General features: G+C 35.4%; 1 protein-coding gene across 1 annotated transcript in view; it reads right to left on the bottom strand.

Moving 5' to 3' along the window:
• Positions 1-18,318, bottom strand: part of LOC107600234 (NAD-dependent protein deacetylase sirtuin-6-like) — a 27,140-nt gene that overhangs the window by 3,536 nt on the left and 5,286 nt on the right. The window contains exons 3-7 of the mRNA XM_016292081.1: positions 10,588-10,770; positions 8,739-8,798; positions 7,363-7,458; positions 6,106-6,186; positions 1,608-1,731 (exon numbers count right to left, since the gene is read on the bottom strand). Of these exons, the coding sequence (XP_016147567.1) occupies positions 1,608-1,731; positions 6,106-6,186; positions 7,363-7,458; positions 8,739-8,798; positions 10,588-10,770 (544 nt within the window). The remainder of the gene's footprint in view (positions 1-1,607; positions 1,732-6,105; positions 6,187-7,362; positions 7,459-8,738; positions 8,799-10,587; positions 10,771-18,318) is intronic.

Below are 18,318 nucleotides of genomic sequence, written 5' to 3'. Positions count from 1 at the left end.
CTATTTCTAAAAAAAAAAAAAAGGGGTCAATTCCGACTTTGCTATGACAATCTGGCGCTTCTGAATCAGCGACTGTAAGTATGTTTTGTTACTAGTTGAAGTATTTGCTATTGACTGTTCAAATGCGGAGTTTTAAATAAAGGTGACTTGACTTGACTTGAACTGTCTGTCAGAAATCATAGCACGTCAGCTGTCTTAACCGCGGCTTGTGTACTGCATCATCACTGTGTCTGTCACGCGACCCTTTCGGGCTTGAACTGATGCTAAAAATAACGACATTATTAACTGTCTTGATATTTACTTTGAAAGCTGACGCTCGCGATTATGGTAAGGGGCGTTACATTTCCGACGTGTGCTTGCGGTGTTCGGCCAATCACAATGCACTGGGTCAGCTGGCCAATCAGAGCAGACTGCGCTTGTCAAAGGAGGGGGCTTTGTTGAAAACGACGTGTTTGAGAGAGGCGGGGCATAGAGGAACTCTGATAATGTACAGTATTTGAAAAATAATGTGTTTTTTGAACATTAAAGCATGTCAACATATTCTGTTACACAAAATAATGATCTTTAAAATAGCATCATATGACCCCTTTAATCAAAATTGTTTTAATAAGCACGAATAGTCAGATGGGGTTTAGCGCAGCTGTGCTTTTGAAGGACGCTAATCTTACAGCGCACGTGCTGACAGATTTCAAACTGCTGCTTGTGTTTGCATAAGCATGTGTATTTTCATGTCGGTCAGGACTAAGAGAAAGACACTAGTGTGCTGCTAGTCCCCATCGACTTCCATTGTATTTTCATACTATGTCAATGGGGACCAGCAACTGCTTGGTTAATTCCTTTGTTTGTAACTTAATTTGTTCATTGGTTTTAGTAAATCATGACCATGTTGTGCTAATTTGTTCCCTCATTTTAGGAAATTATGACAACGTTGCACTAATTTGTTCCCTCATTTTAGTACATTATGGCCACGTTGTACTAATTTGTTCCCTTGTTTCAATTAGGGAACAAATTAGTACAAGGGAACAAATTAGAACAATGTAGCCAGAAACATTTTAGTTACTTACATTATTCAAAATATCTTCTTTTGTGTTCAACTGAAGAAAGAAATTCATGCAGGTTTGGAACAACTGTAAATGGGTGAGGAAATGAGGACAATGTTATGGAACAAATTCCTAATTTGTGGTTACGATAAATATATTTTTGTCTGCATGTCATGTCTCTTATGCTCACCGAAGCTACATTTATTTGACCAGAAATACAGTAAAAAAAAAAAAAAGTGAAATATTATTACAATTTAAAATAATTGTTTTCTATTGCAATATATTTTAAAATGTAATTTATTCCTGTGATCAAAGCTGAATTTTCAGTGTCACATGATCCTTCAGAAACCATTCTAATATGCTGATTTGCTGCTCAAGAAACATTTCTGATTATTATCAATGTTGAAAATAGCTGTGCTGCTTCATAATGTCACTTTTGAGCAATTTAATGCTGAAAAAAAATTTCAAATAAGTATTCATTTTAATTACATTTGAATTGAAATGAATTTTTTCATGTCTGTTTTGAGGTACTGTTTCCATGAAGGAGTGCGTGTTGGTGAGACGTACATGTTTGGTAGGCTGAAGGTTGACTATAACCAGCTTCCCTCCGGTGCGTTTGGTTAGAAGAGGCAGATCTCCGCTAGGTTTAATTTGAAGAGATGTTCCCAGCGTCAAGGCCAAGTCAGCTCGCCTGTGAAAAGAGACGTGGAGCATCAGCTGCTGGGGTCTGTTGTTCTTTTCTCAGAATCAGTGAATAGGTGCCGTTCACATGAGTCTTGGCCTCAGTTTGTTCACCTACAGTCATAATGCACACATAACTATCAAGCTACAGTCTGGTCAGCGTCTGCATTCAAGCTCTGTGAGTGCGAGTGTCTTTTTAACGGTCTGTTCCTGCTTCATGAGGACCAATAAAAGGCTTTATTCATGACTCTAAAACCTTCAGGTGCTCATTATACAGCAAATAACCTGTTGTTCCGATCCAGTTTCATTGTGATTCCATTCATCATCACATGGTTCCTTTGTTGATGCAAATCTGTATCATTATTATGCAAAACCTGTCAAGAACATGTCTCAGTCACACTTCACCCCAAAGGCAAAAGAAAAATCAAGAAATTCCACATAAATAAATAAATGACATATGATAATTGTAGCAACAATTCAGAACAATGTCTCATGTAATATTTTTTGTACAGCCTTTCAGTGTTATTTTAGCATTATTTACTACCATATAACTTGTTAATATATTGAATTAGCTTTTATTTTTGTATTTTCATTTTAGTAATTTTTAAATGTGGTTTTGTAGTTTTTATACAATCTCTATCCTGCTTTATTTTTGTTTCAGTTTTAGCAATTTTAGTAATTAAACTAATATTATTAATATTTTTATTATTATTAAAGTAATATTTATATTTCAGATTTATTTTAATAGTAAAATAACAACACTACTGCTTTTATGGCATTTTAAATAAATTAAATGCAGTGTGTATATATAAACACACACACACACACACAACAAAACACATTACTTTAAATTAGTGCTGTTAAATGATTAATCGCATGCAAATTAAACATTTTTATTTACATAATACATGTGTGTTTTTTGTATATTTATTATGTATATATAAATACACACACATACAGTATATATTTTGAAAATATTTCCATGTATATACTTATATTAATATAATTGATATATCTAAATATTTTAAATGTATAAACTTAACATTTTTCTTAAATATATACATGCATGTGTGTGTATTTATATATACATAATAAATATACACAGAACACACATATATTATGTAAACAAAAACTTTTATTTTGGATGCGATTAATTGCGATTAATCGTTTGACAGCACTACTTTAAATGAAAATATAACCTAACCCTAACAACATAATTACACAAATAAAATACACACATTGTAATAATCTTAAATTAATAAAATACTGCTTTTTTGTTATGTACAATAATAATAATAATAAATTAGTTTAATTAATTGTCTGGTCATTTGAAATAAAATCTATATAGAAAATTCTAAAATGAGCAGAATGGGTCAAAATGGTTGACTAGTCAGTTGTTGGATGGCTAGTTTACCTTTTTTTTCCATTCACAAGTGTTGAACTGTTTGCTATCCTGACATTGCGGAAAACAACACAGAATAGCAACTTGCAACAATGCTGGAGAAAAGGCTGTAAGACATTCACAGACCTGAAATGAACTGTATGAGTTCAGCTGTAATAGCTCAAAAGCTCTGTCTTTTTTCCATCACCGTTTCTAAGCTTGTCTGAAGTCTCTTTTTAGCTGAACATCATTAACAATAAAGTACACTCTTCAAAAGAACAATACTTATGTTTAATTAATTATACGTAAGGAGATAATTATCCTGTACACAACATAATGAAAATTGGTTCACTAAAAGCTCCATTAATTCCCCATGAACTGCTAAGACCTGGACGAAGAACAGCTTTCTAAATGCATGACTAAAAGGGATTAGCTGAACCTTCCTTTCACCACAACATCCAAAATCCAGATGTAGTGAGTGACTGCAGCAGGCAAGAAACATCTGCAACCTTTCTTATAAAGAAACCACAAGTGACCTCAGACTGTGAGAGAAAATTGAAAGAGTGAAACACAGCAAAAGTGAGAAACACAAATCTTCTCTGAAAGTCTGATCAGGAGCTCGTAGGTGCTTGATTGGTTTTCGAATCTCATGTGGTCATGGGAAACTCATCGGCATCACGCTATCAATCTCAGTGTGCCGTGCGTCCACTGTGAAACCTACATGCTCAGACAAGCTTTTACCTAAAACACATTTAAAATACATATCTGTAAAGCTGCTGTCACCTTTAAATGAATTTCGCAGGCAAAAAAAGTTTCATAGCCAATGAATGAAGCTGAAAAAATGTAGCATTATGCACTTGCTCACCAATGGATCCTCTGCAGTGAATGGGTGCCGTCAGAATCAGAGTCCAAACAGCTGATAAAAACATCACAATAATCCACAAGTAATCCAGCCAATCAACTAATGTCTTGTTGTGAAAGCTGCATGTTTGTAAGAAACAAATCCATCATTAAAGGAGCAGCAAGCGATTTCTGTTCTGAAACACTGTTGGAAGTGGATCGGACTGAGCACCAAAACACACTTGTAGCCAATCAGCAATAAGGGGCGTGTTCACCCGTGATGGGGGAGGTGCCTGTGTTGCACAGCATGTTTGTGAATTTGGGGGCGGAGCTATCAAAATAGGGGTGTGATCCTTTTAAATAGAGGCGTGTTTGTTTTGGTGATTTCAAATATCAACAGCGTTTCTCAGAAATGGCTTACTGCACCTTTAAGACGTCTTTAAATTCAAACTGTTGCTTCTATCCATAATATCGCTTTCTCCAGTGAAAAAGTTTTCTCGTCTGAATCAGGAGAGCAATATGCACAGATCAAGCACCGTTTACAAGTCAAAAAGGTTCTAAATAAATACATTTTTTTGCTGGTGTAAGCGTTATTATGGACTTGATTGTTTTTATCAGCTGTTTGGACTCATTCTGACGGCACCCATTCACTGCAGAGGATCCATTGGTGAGAAAGTGATGTATTGCTACATTTCTCCAAATCTGTTCTGATGAAGAAACCAACTCATCACCATCTTGGATGGCCTGAGGGTGAGTACATTTACATTTTTAGGTGAACTATTCCTTTAATAACACACATTCCAATGTTCAATGTAAACTAGGAAACAGTTATATTACAGAAAGACACATGCAGCTTTGTAGTACTGTGCCCTAAACTGAACTCCTGACAGGCTAAACAAATTATCAAACATATTATATTCAATAAAATCACTGGAGGGACTTAAATTGTAACTGTTGTGCATTACAATAAAGACAGAAAAAACCCACATTCAAGCGCTTTCTACTTCCAAGGTCACATTTCTTTTCTTTCAAGCTTTCCAGTGGATTTTGAAAGCATGTGGAAGCCCAGAGGACAGTCGCGGGTCAGACGTGCAGCAGGTGTTGCGGGATGTTTTGTATGCGTGTGTGTCTCTGTGCTGAGTCTTGTGAGACTGCAGTACATTCGCTGTAAAATGATTAAGCTGGATCTGGTGCTGTTGATACAATGATCAAGACTGAGCACTCCTATCTATTAATTTGACCTGAAACTGAAGCAGTTAGAAGTAATTAAAAGAGTTTTGATAAACTAAACCATCTGCATGCAACACATCAACAAGCTTGATGGTCAACAGCGTTGTACAGGAAGTGAGATCAATCTGATGTACGGATATGAAGTCTATAATCTATCATTGCTGGAATATACAGTTGAAGTTTGGCTACAGAAGCACATATGTATAAATTATGTCAATAATTCATCGTAGTTTTGCAATATCTTAACCTAAAATCATGATTTACTGCTCTGTACTTCCTGCTGTGATGGCAGAGGATCCCCAAATTCAGGTGTGAAAAACTTGTTGCATCTTTCCCCAAAAGACTCATGGCTGTATTAGATCAAAAGGGTGTTTCTACTAAATACTGAGCAAAGGGTCTGAATACTTAGGACCATGTGATATTTCAGATTTTCTTTTTTAATAAATCTGCATAAATGTCAACAATTCTGTGTTTTTCTGTCAATATGGGGTGCTGTGTGTACATTAATGAGGAAAAAAAATTAACTTAAATGATTTTAGCAAATGGCTGCAATATAACAAAGAGTGAAAAATTTAAGGGGGTCTGAATACTTTCCGTACCCACTGTGTGTATATATATTTATTTTAGTGTTAGTTAATGGGCATTTTATTTCAAGTAATCAAAAAATAATAATAATAATGGTTTTATTCTATTTAACTGTAATACCCCAGCAATCAACTAGTCAAAAGTTATACATAAAAGGAATAGTAAAGTTAGTAAATGCCTCTGAATTGCTTTTCCTTAATTCCCCTGTCAATCCCTAATCTTATTTTAGACCTGTAATCGCTACTTGCCTCGTTTTTAACGAGCACCATTCTTGATTCCCTATATAATGGCCTTCTCGCTGTATTGTTGATCACACCTTCTCATTCTCAGGATATTTCTCTTCCTTACCGACATGCTTCATCAGCTCTACTCAGGTCTCTGTCAGGCAGTGAGTCCTCCCAGTCCAATATAGTGCTGATCAGCTTCCCTCTGCAGAGAAACACAAGGTGATGAGACCGAACAGCTCATGACAGGCACAGAAATCTGAGGGGGCGTAAGCGCAGGGTGCGTGCTTGCTATTTTTATAATGTTTTATGTATAGATACGTCAGACAGAGGTCTTTGTGAGTTTAATCTTGTTGTACTGTTTTCGTGAGGCAGCATGTGAATTTAAGAAATCAGCGCATCAATGTCAATATCAATTACCTGTTTTGACTAGTGACTTACAGTCGTTTGTGATTACCAGGGCTATTATCATTAACTAAACCTAAAACCATTAAAAAAAAAAAATTAGTCAAACTCCACAAAAATGTGTCAAATATGGAGTTTGTTTTTAATTTTAGCCCATAAGTATGACATAATCTTTGACAGCATTCTGCACATATGAGAGCGCCCGTACACCGGACTTCTTGGAATTTTAAGATTTTTCTAAATCTAGTTTCTGAAGGTGTAACACATGCCTGCTGCAATGTCTGAGGACGCTCAGGGCTGGATTATGAAGCGAAGGGGCCGGTGCCCTGGGGCCTCAGACTGCCAGAAGCCATTAAAGCCATAGGAAGCACAGCCTGAGACTGCCAATGACAAATAAGCAGGTCCCTCGATGCAAACAGTGTGAGCTGACCACTAGGACTCCTGAGGGCCCTCAGCACATACAGACACTAGCAGGCTTCTAACAGCTCTACTAATGTCCGTCATCCAATGTTAGCCGCTGAAAAAAACGCCTTTTTATTTGTCTAACAACTGTTTTCAACACTGATAATAATCAGAAATGGGTTTTTTTTGAGCAGCAAATTCAGCTTTGCATCACAGGAATACATTGCATTTTTAAATGCATTACAATAGAAAACTGTCATTTTAAATTGTAATAATATTTCACGTTACTGCTTATCAAATAAATGCCACCTTGTTGAGCAGAAGAGACGTCTTTAAAAACAAACAAACAAAAATCTTATGGATGGATGCCAAACTTTTGAACGATAGCGTTTTGTTGGAGCTTGGGTAGAGAGATGTGACACTACATGTATATATTTTTTTACTATAGACATATACTAAATAATACATTCCCTAATAAATTGTGTGTGAGAGGCATGAATTTGGCTGGCTCCCACCATCACGGAAAATCATGATGGACCTGTTATGGTTCATTCCTCTAAAACGGTGCAATCACCTGCAAGATCGGAGTCCTCTTGAGCGTGTGACATCGCAGTAGCGTCCGGTTGGCTTCAGACCCATCACTCCAATTACAGTGTCCCGAACATATTGCCTGAAACAGCCCAGGGCACAAGTGCTTATCGCTGTGACAGTACCTGCACATGACCCACTGCCTCTTTCGATAGAGATTTGTGTGAGTGATCAATAGCTCAGCATTCTCACAGGCTTTATCTGTTAGACACAGAGCTATGATGCACATACACAATCAATACTGCACATGTTCAATGTCAAACATGCAGTGTGCACTAGAAAAATAAACCTGAATCAATGTTTTTGGAGACTGTAAATTCATCAAAGACTTTTCTGTAAATAGATTTTGTGTTCTTTATTTACCTATGTTTCTGCCCACAACTGGTGGGATTATATTTTGTGTGGGATTCGATTTTAAATCAGAATTTGACAAATAAACAGCAATGTTTTGAAAGTTTTCAAACAGCGCTAAGTCAACCTACAAAATGTCTTACAGTTTATAAAATCTTTGAAGATCAGAGGAATATTTCAGTCAACACAATCCAAGATGTAGATGAGTTTGTTTCTTCATGGGAACAGATTTGGAGAAATGTAGCATTGCATCACTTGCTCACTAATAAATCCTCTGCAGTAAATGGGTGCCGTCAGAATGAGAGTCCAAACAGCTGATAAAAACATCACAAACCACAAGTGGTGTGGATTACTTGCGGATTATTGTTAAGTCTTTATCAGCTGTTTGGACTCTGATTCTGACGGCACCCATTCACTGCAGAGGATCCATTGGTGAGCAAGTGATGTAATGATACAGTACATTTCTCCAAATCTGCTTTGATGAGGAAACAAAGCATTTTAATCTTTACAGACTGGCCCCATTAATGTCCACTGGAATATGTTTAGCTTATTATCATTATTAATTAATTAATTGATTGATTTCTTTTTTAAAGCAGGGACAAATGGAAATAATGTGTGTGGTAATGAACCACAAATGCTTTTGACTGAGCTTAACCTGTAACGAATCTAGAATTTTGCTTTAAACTAAGACAACATATTTAACATACAAAATTACATACTTCACCTACAAATTAGATTTGTGTTCTTTTTTAAGTTATTTGAAACTTTGCTGAAACAAACTTAAGTTAGACTGAAGGTAGTGTCCACCACTGTAGCTTGCTTGTCAAATAAATCATTTAAAGTCTGTCTTTTTACATCATTATCTACCCTTGCCAACCAGTAACAAAGCAACCAGTTTAAAACAGTCCTGAATGTCTTGTACTAGTTAAACTGCATCAGAAGATGTGGTTATTCTTGCTCTTGACGTGTGCAGACAGACTTCACTACCACGTTCAGAGAACGATTACATACTTGCCGCACTTCTCACATTCTTCAACAAACATGTTCCCGTGCAGCTCTGACAATCGATCCCTAGCAGATACAGAGAGAAGTAAACAAACCCAATAAGAACAGAAGAATGAGTAATGAATCAAAATCAAAAATGAGAGAAAAAGAAGCAATTAAAGAAAGGATGAGAAAATGATGACAGTTCTGTCGGATATATGCAAATGACTGTGGGTTGTTTATATCAGTTCAAATCAATATTTTAGTATAACTGATATACTATTAGAGTTTTATTAATATTTTTAATTAGTTTTTATTTTTATATTTTCAGTTTTCTTTTTAATTAAAGTTTTAGTAATTTGTGTGTTTCTGTCATTTCTGTTAGTTGTTTTTATTTTTTATTAAGTTTTAGTTATTTTAGTACTTTAATTAGTTTTAGTACTGACTTTGTTTTTATTTTTATATTTTCAATTTTAATTTTAATGAAAATTTTAATAATTTTTGTGTTGACATTTCTTTTAGTTATGACATTTCGATTAGTTTATATACAAATCAGTGTTATTTTAGTATTATTCTTATACTATTATAATTTTTATTATTATTATTATTGGATTCGTTTTTATTTGTATATTTGATTACATTTTTAGTAATTTGTGTTTTTGTAATTTCTAGTTTTGTCATTTCCATTATAATGGCCTAGTTTATTTTCAAATCAGTTATTTTTGTATTTTTCATATACTATGTTTATGAAATTTGCAATTCATTGCAAGAGATTTGCAATGATATTACACAGTGCCTGAAAATAGTCCCCAGCTAGGTAACTTCCAACGGAAGGCACGCTCCCTGTGCAAGCAGGTGGTCATGTTGGTTATGTTGACGGAAGTTAGCCTATTTTCAGGCGCTGCGTAATATCATTGCACCTGCTGCACCCATGGTACGGCAGCAAAGTTCCTTGATTATTATGCCGGAATGAGTATAGTTCCTAGCCATATGGGCCTAGAAAATCGAAATGTTTCATTTTCCGTCGGTCTTCGTACACGATGCAACTACAGAAGAGTCATGTTTTAAATAGGAAAAATATAGGAACTCTTTGGTCATTTTTGAGCGAGATGCTAACAGTCTAATCAGATTCAATGATCTATGCTAAGCTAAGCTAAAAGTGCTACCGCCAGACCTGGAGATCGGCTGAATGGATTCGAAAACGGTAAAACTCAACTATTTAACTCTAGGGGAGTTGGAAAATGAGCCTATTTTCAAAAAAAGTGGAGTGTTCCTTTAAGAGTTTTATTTAACGATAATAAGCCGGACAAATAACAAAACAATAAAACAATACAATACAAGATTATGACTGAGGGCTTTTAATTACGTCTGCCTGAATAAAACATGCTAAATTCAACATTAACAGCTTCAAGTCATTTGCCTAGAACAAGACATGCTGATAGCATTCATTTGTGGGAAGAGAAAATTAAAAGAGCTAATTAACATGACATGACGCCTCTGGCTTGCTTACTTGGGGACACTTAATTTCCAGCGATACCGTTGACTTGATTGCAAATGATTGCAAAGATACTATTTAAACTGAATTGAGCTGGATGTTGACATCACTGAATTCAATGATGAACTGTCTTTAACTGAAAAATGAGTGTTTACTATTGTCATTTTGCATTATTGACACACTATTTTCCTAAATAATGCTGTTCAGTTGCTTTGACACAATCTGTATTGTTAAAAGCGCTATATAAATAAAGGTGACTTGACTTGACACATCTGACATCACATGCAGGACAGAGGTCAGAACTTTAATCGAAACGGTATGAGAGACGTGGGAACGGCATGAAGCGAGCCAATCAGACTGGTGTGTAATATCCATCATTACCTGGGGAAGCCGGAGCGCAGGTGAAGGCCGTCTACGTTCTGGCTGATGAGGTATTTGAGGTGTCCTGTCCTCTGCAGCTGCAGCAGGGCCATGTGAGTCAGGCTGGGACGCGCGTCCTCAAACGTGGTGTTAAAGTGAGGTGTCTCACCTCTCTCCTCCATCGTCCACACTCCTTTTGGACCTCTGATGAACACAAACAGAACAGAGATCACAAACATGCTTTGGTTGAAATACAGTCTCTTGTCCTCAGTTTTAGTCAGGAGTCTTTCCGGGTCATATCCTGAAAAATCGGATCTTCTTTGATCTTTTGAAATATAGGGCTTGATGTACTTTGAAAACATAATGTCAGTTTCAATACTCAAATCATATAATAAAATCTATAATTTATAAAGCAAGAAAAACAGCAAAAAGATCTAGTTCTGAAATCTGTGCACAATGATGTTAACATGCAAACAAACATATTTACAATGTACAAGTACATGTATATTACCATTTAAAAGTCTGCATCATATTTATTTTTTTGCTTACAAACTTTTTATTTTATTCAGCAAGAATGCATTGGTCAAAAGTGACAGTAAAGACATATATAACGTTACAAAATATTTATTTTTTAAAATAAATCTGCATCTTTCTATTTATCACAGAATCCTTAAAAAAAAAAGTATTACAGTTTCAACAAAAATTAAGCAGCACAACTGTTTTCAACATTGATAATAATTAGAAACGTTTCTTGAGCATCAAATCAACATATTAGAATTATTTCTATTAGAAGGATCATGTGTAGGGCTGGGGGATATAGCTAAAAAATGTATCAACGATATAATGTTTCATATTGTTCGTTATTGATAATTATTGACATTTTTACAACCTTTTTTAAAACAAAGCAATATAATTTGTTTTTTTACATTTAACCACTGTATTTATAATTAAAACAATTTATTGAGACAAACAACAAATATTTTTTTGTTTTAACAAACACAATAAAAATTAAACAAATATCTAATTTCTAATGTTTTATATGCAGATTAAATAGGTCTTTATTGTATAGGTCTAATTATCTCCCGAGGCCACAATGAGCAAAATAATGCAGCGCATTTAAATTTACAACGCAAGGAAGTAACTCTATAAAAACGTGCATTACGTCTAAATGAACTCATAAAAATCAAATATAATTTCGTAAATTGCATAAACATTTATGAACAAAACAGCATCATGTATTTATGCATTGCTTAATCCAAAGAGCCGAAGCGCCATTCACATAAACTGCATTTAAAAACATATGAGACGCAGTGAAAAAGGAATAAACCTCCACAAATTCGTGACGTGTTTTCTAAAAGTTTAAACAGTTTTAACTTTGCATGGCTTTCTATACATCTCTTCTGTGAGACGCGAGTGCGGCAGTCATATTTGTCCGTCTAAAAAATGCGCTGAATATGCGTTCTGTGTGAATGGCTTGGTTTTGGTTTTAACCCATTGAAGATCTTCTCACATTATTTTTCACATAATTTACCTTTATTCCACACCGCTCTGTCCCTTCTCCCATAAACGCGCTGATCATTTCCTGCTTTTATGAAGCCCCTCCCTCAGAAATACGTGATGTTGTTGGAGCTGAGCAGAATGAGAGAGAGAGAGCGAGAGAGAGCGAGAGAGAGCGAGAGAGATGCAGAGCGTGTGCAGAGCAGGGGGACGCGAGGAACAGTATTAAGAACCGCTGCTTTAGAACATTGATTTTGAAACTTGTGAATCCATTAGAATCGTTAGAAGACAGAATCACGATTCATATATGAATAGATTTTTATGTGCACCTCTAGTTTTCTCTTCCTCTTTTCTAAAGCAGCGCAGCATGACCTCGCCCCCTTCGTTGCATGTTCCCAGGGGTGGGGTTTGTCTGGGTTTGTGATGTCACAAACCCAGGAAATAACGAGCCGCTACGAGCTGTTTTTATAGGCAGAATTTTTGTCCAGAATTTTAAAACACGATATCTCCATTTGCATTGAACTTTCAGCACCGCAACTTTGCAGATATTGTTTATGCTCAAACAGCAACATTACACACTAACTAACATTAAAAAAGTGAAATTGCAATCAACCACCCCTTTAAGTTAGTAGCATCGCTACATTTTATTAGCGACTCCCCAACACGGACTTAACTTGGGTTAAATGTATGTTCTCTGGAGGTAGCAGGAGGAGACGTGGAGACGTGGGGGAATGATGTGTTGGCTTATTCGACATTCAGTTTTGGCAAAGGGCAGCTGTAAATAATACCCACCCTACCCCATATAATAAAATCTATAATTTATAAAGCAAGAAAAACAGCAAAAAGATCTAGTTCTGAAATCTGTGCACAATGATGTTAACATGCAAACAAACATATTTACAATGTACAAGTACATGTATATTACCATTTAAAAGTCTGCATCATATTTATTTTTTTGCTTACAAACTTTTTATTTTATTCAGCAAGAATGCAAAGTGACAGAGTGACAGTAAAGACATATATAACGTTACAAAATATTTATTTTTTAAAATAAATCTGCATCTTTCTATTTATCCTTAAAACCTTAAAAAAAAAAGTATTACAGTTTCAACAAAAATTAAGCAGCACAACTGTTTTCAACATTGATAATAATTAGAAACGTTTCTTGAGCATCAAATCAACATATTAGAATTATTTCTATTAGAAGGATCATGTGTAGGGCTGGGGGATATAGCTAAAAAATGTATCAACGATATAATGTTTCATATTGTTCGTTATTTTTTTTTTTATTTAACCACTGTATTTATAATTAACACAATTTATTGAGACAAACAACAAATATTTTTTTGTTTTAACAAACACAATAAAAATTAAACAAATATCTAATTTCTAATGTTTTATATGCAGATTAAATAGGTCTTTATTGTATAGGTCTAATTATCTCCCGAGGCCACAATGAGCAAAATAATGCAGCGCATTTAAATTTACAACGCAAGGAAGTAACTCTATAAAAACGTGCATTACGTCTAAATGAACTCATAAAAATCAAATATAATTTCGTAAATTGCATAAACATTTATGAACAAAACAGCATCATGTATTTATGCATTGCTTAATCCAAAGAGCCGAAGCGCCATTCACATAAACTGCATTTAAAAACATATGAGACGCAGTGAAAAAGGAATAAACCTCCACAAATTCGTGACGTGTTTTCTAAAAGTTTAAACAGTTTTAACTTTGCATGGCTTTCTATACATCTCTTCTGTGAGACGCGAGTGCGGCAGTCATATTTGTCCGTCTAAAAAATGCGCTGAATATGCGTTCTGTGTGAATGGCTTGGTTTTGGTTTTAACCCATTGAAGATCTTCTCCGCATTGAGCTTCTATATTTCTCTAATATTTTGAATGAATAACGTAGCCGCGGCGCGTCTCGTGGGCTAGAGTAGACTAACAAAGCATTAAAATGCAACAACGTCACTTACATCATCACTGTATCTCGCACGCCACTGATGACGCTCCCTGATGCACACCTAACGTTCAAATGCAAATGTTTATTTTAATTTCGACTAATATTCATTCTTTATTCACAATCTCCTCATCACAGGCAGGCACAGCACTCATTTCAGCACGTGTTCGTGTTTGTGTGTGCGGTCTGCATCACTCATAGCACGTGCCTATATCGTGCGCTATATCGAACAATTTTTTTATCGATACCGAAGAAGGTGTACCATCGATAAATATCGATACCGTTTTATCGCCTAGGCCTAAATTCATGTGACACTGAAGACTGGAGTAATGATGCTGAAAATTCAGCTTTGCATCACAGGAATAAATTATATTTTAATATATATATTTAAATAGAAAACAACTATTTTAAATTGTAATAATATTTGACAATATTACAATTTATGTATTTTTGAACAAATAAATGCAACCTTGGTGAGCAGAAGAGACTTCTTATATTTAAAAAAAATCTTACCAACCCAAAGCTTTTGAACAATAGTCTGTATATATACACTAAACATAGGGCATAGTGTTAGAAACATCACTGTCATAGGTTCGATTCCCAGTCAAATGAAATGATAAAATGCATACTTTAAAATGCAATGCATGACAATTTGGATAAAAATGAACATGAAATGCATAGATGCAAATTATTCCAGAATTACAGTGCATGCTTGTGTTGCTTTAGGTTTGAAAATTATTATATAAAACTATTTTTGGAGCAAGAAACTAGTGAACTTTAGAAGGAAAGAACAAAATGACTCTCCATTCCCACAAGCCTTCGTCTCCTGTCTGATCCTCCTCTCCCTCTGTGATTCAGGGAGCACAGCTGAAAAATCTCGGATGACAAAGACAGGGTGTTAGTTATCACGGAGAACAGCAGGAGGTCACTACGCTTTCTTATAACTGCAGATGGAGTTACTAAGAGGGACAACTCAAAAGTTCACTTAAACGGGCAGAAATCTTGCTCTTGTGCACTTGGGGATTTGTATCAACAGACACACATACACACACAACAGCCAATTCTGCTGAAATCCGGTTTGCTCTTTCATGCTTTCCTAGTTACACACATGCAGCGGCTTTCCCTGCCCGACTTATCAAAAGTTTTCTGTTCTTACTAAACTTGGAAAAGCTCTTACAAGTACTACATAAACCTCTAAATAAGTCATATCCAGACTTTAGGCTACTGATCAAAGTCTTGTACACACAGCAGCTTATTCTGGCCAAGAATCACCCGCTTAGACAGAAAGAGGGCGCCTGACTGACACGTTAACCGTCAAACACAGTTAGCTTTTCCTTAATGTGACATTTGGAGGCGTGTAAATCTGAAATGGGATGAAAACAAAGGTCTGCTTGCTAACTAAGTGTCTCAAATGAAACTTTTGACTGTCAAAAACTTGAACAAATGCAGTGTTTAGTTCTTCCCGAAGCAAACCAATGAGTTTGTTTCCCGTTGCACCGATATAAACCTGTGCACTCTGACTTTCGGAAATTGCGTCAAGCCAAGCAATCAGATTGGAGCTCAACGTTTGAGAAAGCTCTTGACATTTTTTGTGTGCAATACACAGGCGGTCAGTAAACAGTCCGTGGGCACGCCGTCTACGTATGTCCCAAGTAAGCTCTTCACTTATGAAATACTGCATATAGCACACCAACAAGCTGTGCAATGTGGGAAATTGAAAGGAGATTCTAGTGCACTGCTGTTTAGATGAATATGCCTACAGAATATTAAAACATTCAACCATGAAAATGTGTCAACCTGTTTCCTTGAAGCAAGACCAGAGTGAGTTTGTGTCTGTGTGAATATTAAAACAATAGTTGAACTATAAACACAAGTTCTACACTCACCCCCACATCGTGCCAAACCGTTCGTTAAAGTTTTCGAAAGAAAACGTTCAATAATTTAATTGTATTTCTGTTTAGTGAAAGACACTGTATAAAACATGCATTGATTATTTTTATGCATTTTATTTCTTGCAAACATTTTGAATCCATACTATCCTCTCAAATGTTTAGGGTTAGTTATTTTTTCCCCGAAAGAAATTCATACTTTTATTAACCAAGGGTGCATTAAAATTATCAAAAGTAACAGTAATGTCTTTTAAAGTGTTACAAAAAATATTCTATTTCATATAAATGCTGTTCTTTTTGGTAGTACTTATTTTAAATTGTAATAATAATATTTTACAATATTACAGATTTACTGTATTTCTGATAAAATAAATGTAGACTTTGTAAGCGTAAGAGACTTCTATAAAAGAAAAACATTTTTAAAAAAAGCTTACGAGCTCAAACTCTTGAACAGTAGTGGACATAATGGTACACGCTTGCTATAAATGCATCTAACGTTTCTGCAAATGGCAGATGCTATGACAGTGCATGCATTCAAATGATGCCTTTCATCGGCAGCAGTGTCCTTTGGGAACCAAACACCTTTTGCATTCCACAAAAAAAATCTAATTTGGTTCAGATGACATGAAGGTGAGTAAATGGTGAAAGAATTGCCATTTTTAGGTGAAGGATTATATGTGCTCTTAACAGTCAGACTCTGTGCCTATTTGCACCTACAGAAGCCTCACCTCTGAAAATAATTTGTCAATCAAGATTTGACAGACTGTTCTTATGAAAATTTCATATGAGAGAACACAGGAGGAAAAATACGCAGCTGCCCATCGCATCACACACGTTTCTTCTGATAAGTCAGATGAGCCGACAGAATGACAACGAGGGGAAGAAAGGAAAACCAGCTGGGTGAAAGAAGGAGAATAAATGTAACAGGCGTCACTCAACGCGACACCAGCACCCTCTAAAATTAAACCCCCTGTGCACGGTTTTAAGCAATTACAATGACAAACTTGCAGAAGGTGAATCCAATTAAACCACCACTGAAATTCATTGAACATTAAAAATTTGTACATCAAACGCAAATCTTAAAGTAAACCAAAGTGAAATGAGGTCAGCTCAGCAGTGTGGAAAAGCACTGCAAACACACACACACACACACACACGAGTTTCACAATTTGAGTTTAATTACTTAAATAAATGAACTTTTCCACGACATTCTAATTTATAGAGATGCACCTGTATATATATATATATATAAACTAATAAAAAGAAAAAAACACAAGAAAATTACTACAACTTTAACTAAAATGAATTTATATAAATATATATAATATATTAGGGCTGCCCCCTAATAGTCGACTAATCATTAGTCAACCAGAGGAGGCTTGGTCGACCAAAATTGTATTAGTCGCAGAAAAAAAATTATAAATAAAAAAAACAAAAACCCACAGGCGAAGTCACGCAGTCTGTGATGGACAGATCTTTAACGGCTGATCTATGGTAATACAGTACATCTTACTGTACGCGCTTATGGCTATGTAGGCAATTAAAGGCTCATTAGCATGATTTAAATGGTTTATTAATAAACTTGCGATTAGTTGAGTAATGCTTAAAATGAACAGCTACTAGTCGACCAGAAAAATCCTTAGACGAGGGCAGCCTATATATATATATATAAAAAAATAAAAAAAAAAAAAAACCCACAGGCGAAGTCACGCAGTCTGTGAAGGACAGATCTTTAACGGCTGATCTATGGGAATACAGTACATCTTACTGTACGCGCTTATGGCTATGTAGGCAATTAAAGGCTCATTATAATGATTTAAATGGTTTATTAATAAACTTGCGATTAGTCGACTAATGTTTAAAATGAACTACTGACTACTAGTCGACCAGAAAAATCCTTAGACGAGGGCAGCCTATATATATATATATATTATTTATATAAATAAATTAACTTTTCCACGACATTCTAATTTATTGAGATGCACCTGTAGATCAATAATACGATAAAGCAAGCAGTGCTCATCTTTACATCAGCCACAACTGATCAATTATGTGGCGTGAAACGGGGAGATTCAATATGAGACAGAAAAGAAACGCAAGAGTACATCGCTATAGGCTTTACTCAGGAACGGCCCAAGAACAGACAACACTGAGAGTAGAATTATCATTCATTTATTCTTTTATCAGATGTGTAAAAGGTTATCTGAGTATTCTTTCAAATTAACAATTACTCTTTTTCTTTAGAGTTGGCTTTGTGATGTCAAAGCCATCATTAGAACAGAATCGAAGCATGCATCTCACAGACTGGACAGTCAGGCTGTGTTCAGAATAGCATGCTAATATACTACCAATGTTTTTTAAGCATCATTTAAATGCTATTATTTATATATATATATATATA

This window comes from Sinocyclocheilus grahami, unplaced genomic scaffold (assembly GCF_001515645.1).
Source record: "Sinocyclocheilus grahami isolate Dianchi unplaced genomic scaffold, SAMN03320097.WGS_v1.1 scaffold280.1, whole genome shotgun sequence".
NCBI lineage: Eukaryota > Metazoa > Chordata > Actinopteri > Cypriniformes > Cyprinidae > Sinocyclocheilus > Sinocyclocheilus grahami.
The sequence above is the reverse complement of the archived record's forward strand: the minus strand, read 5'-3'. Positions and strand labels throughout refer to the sequence as shown.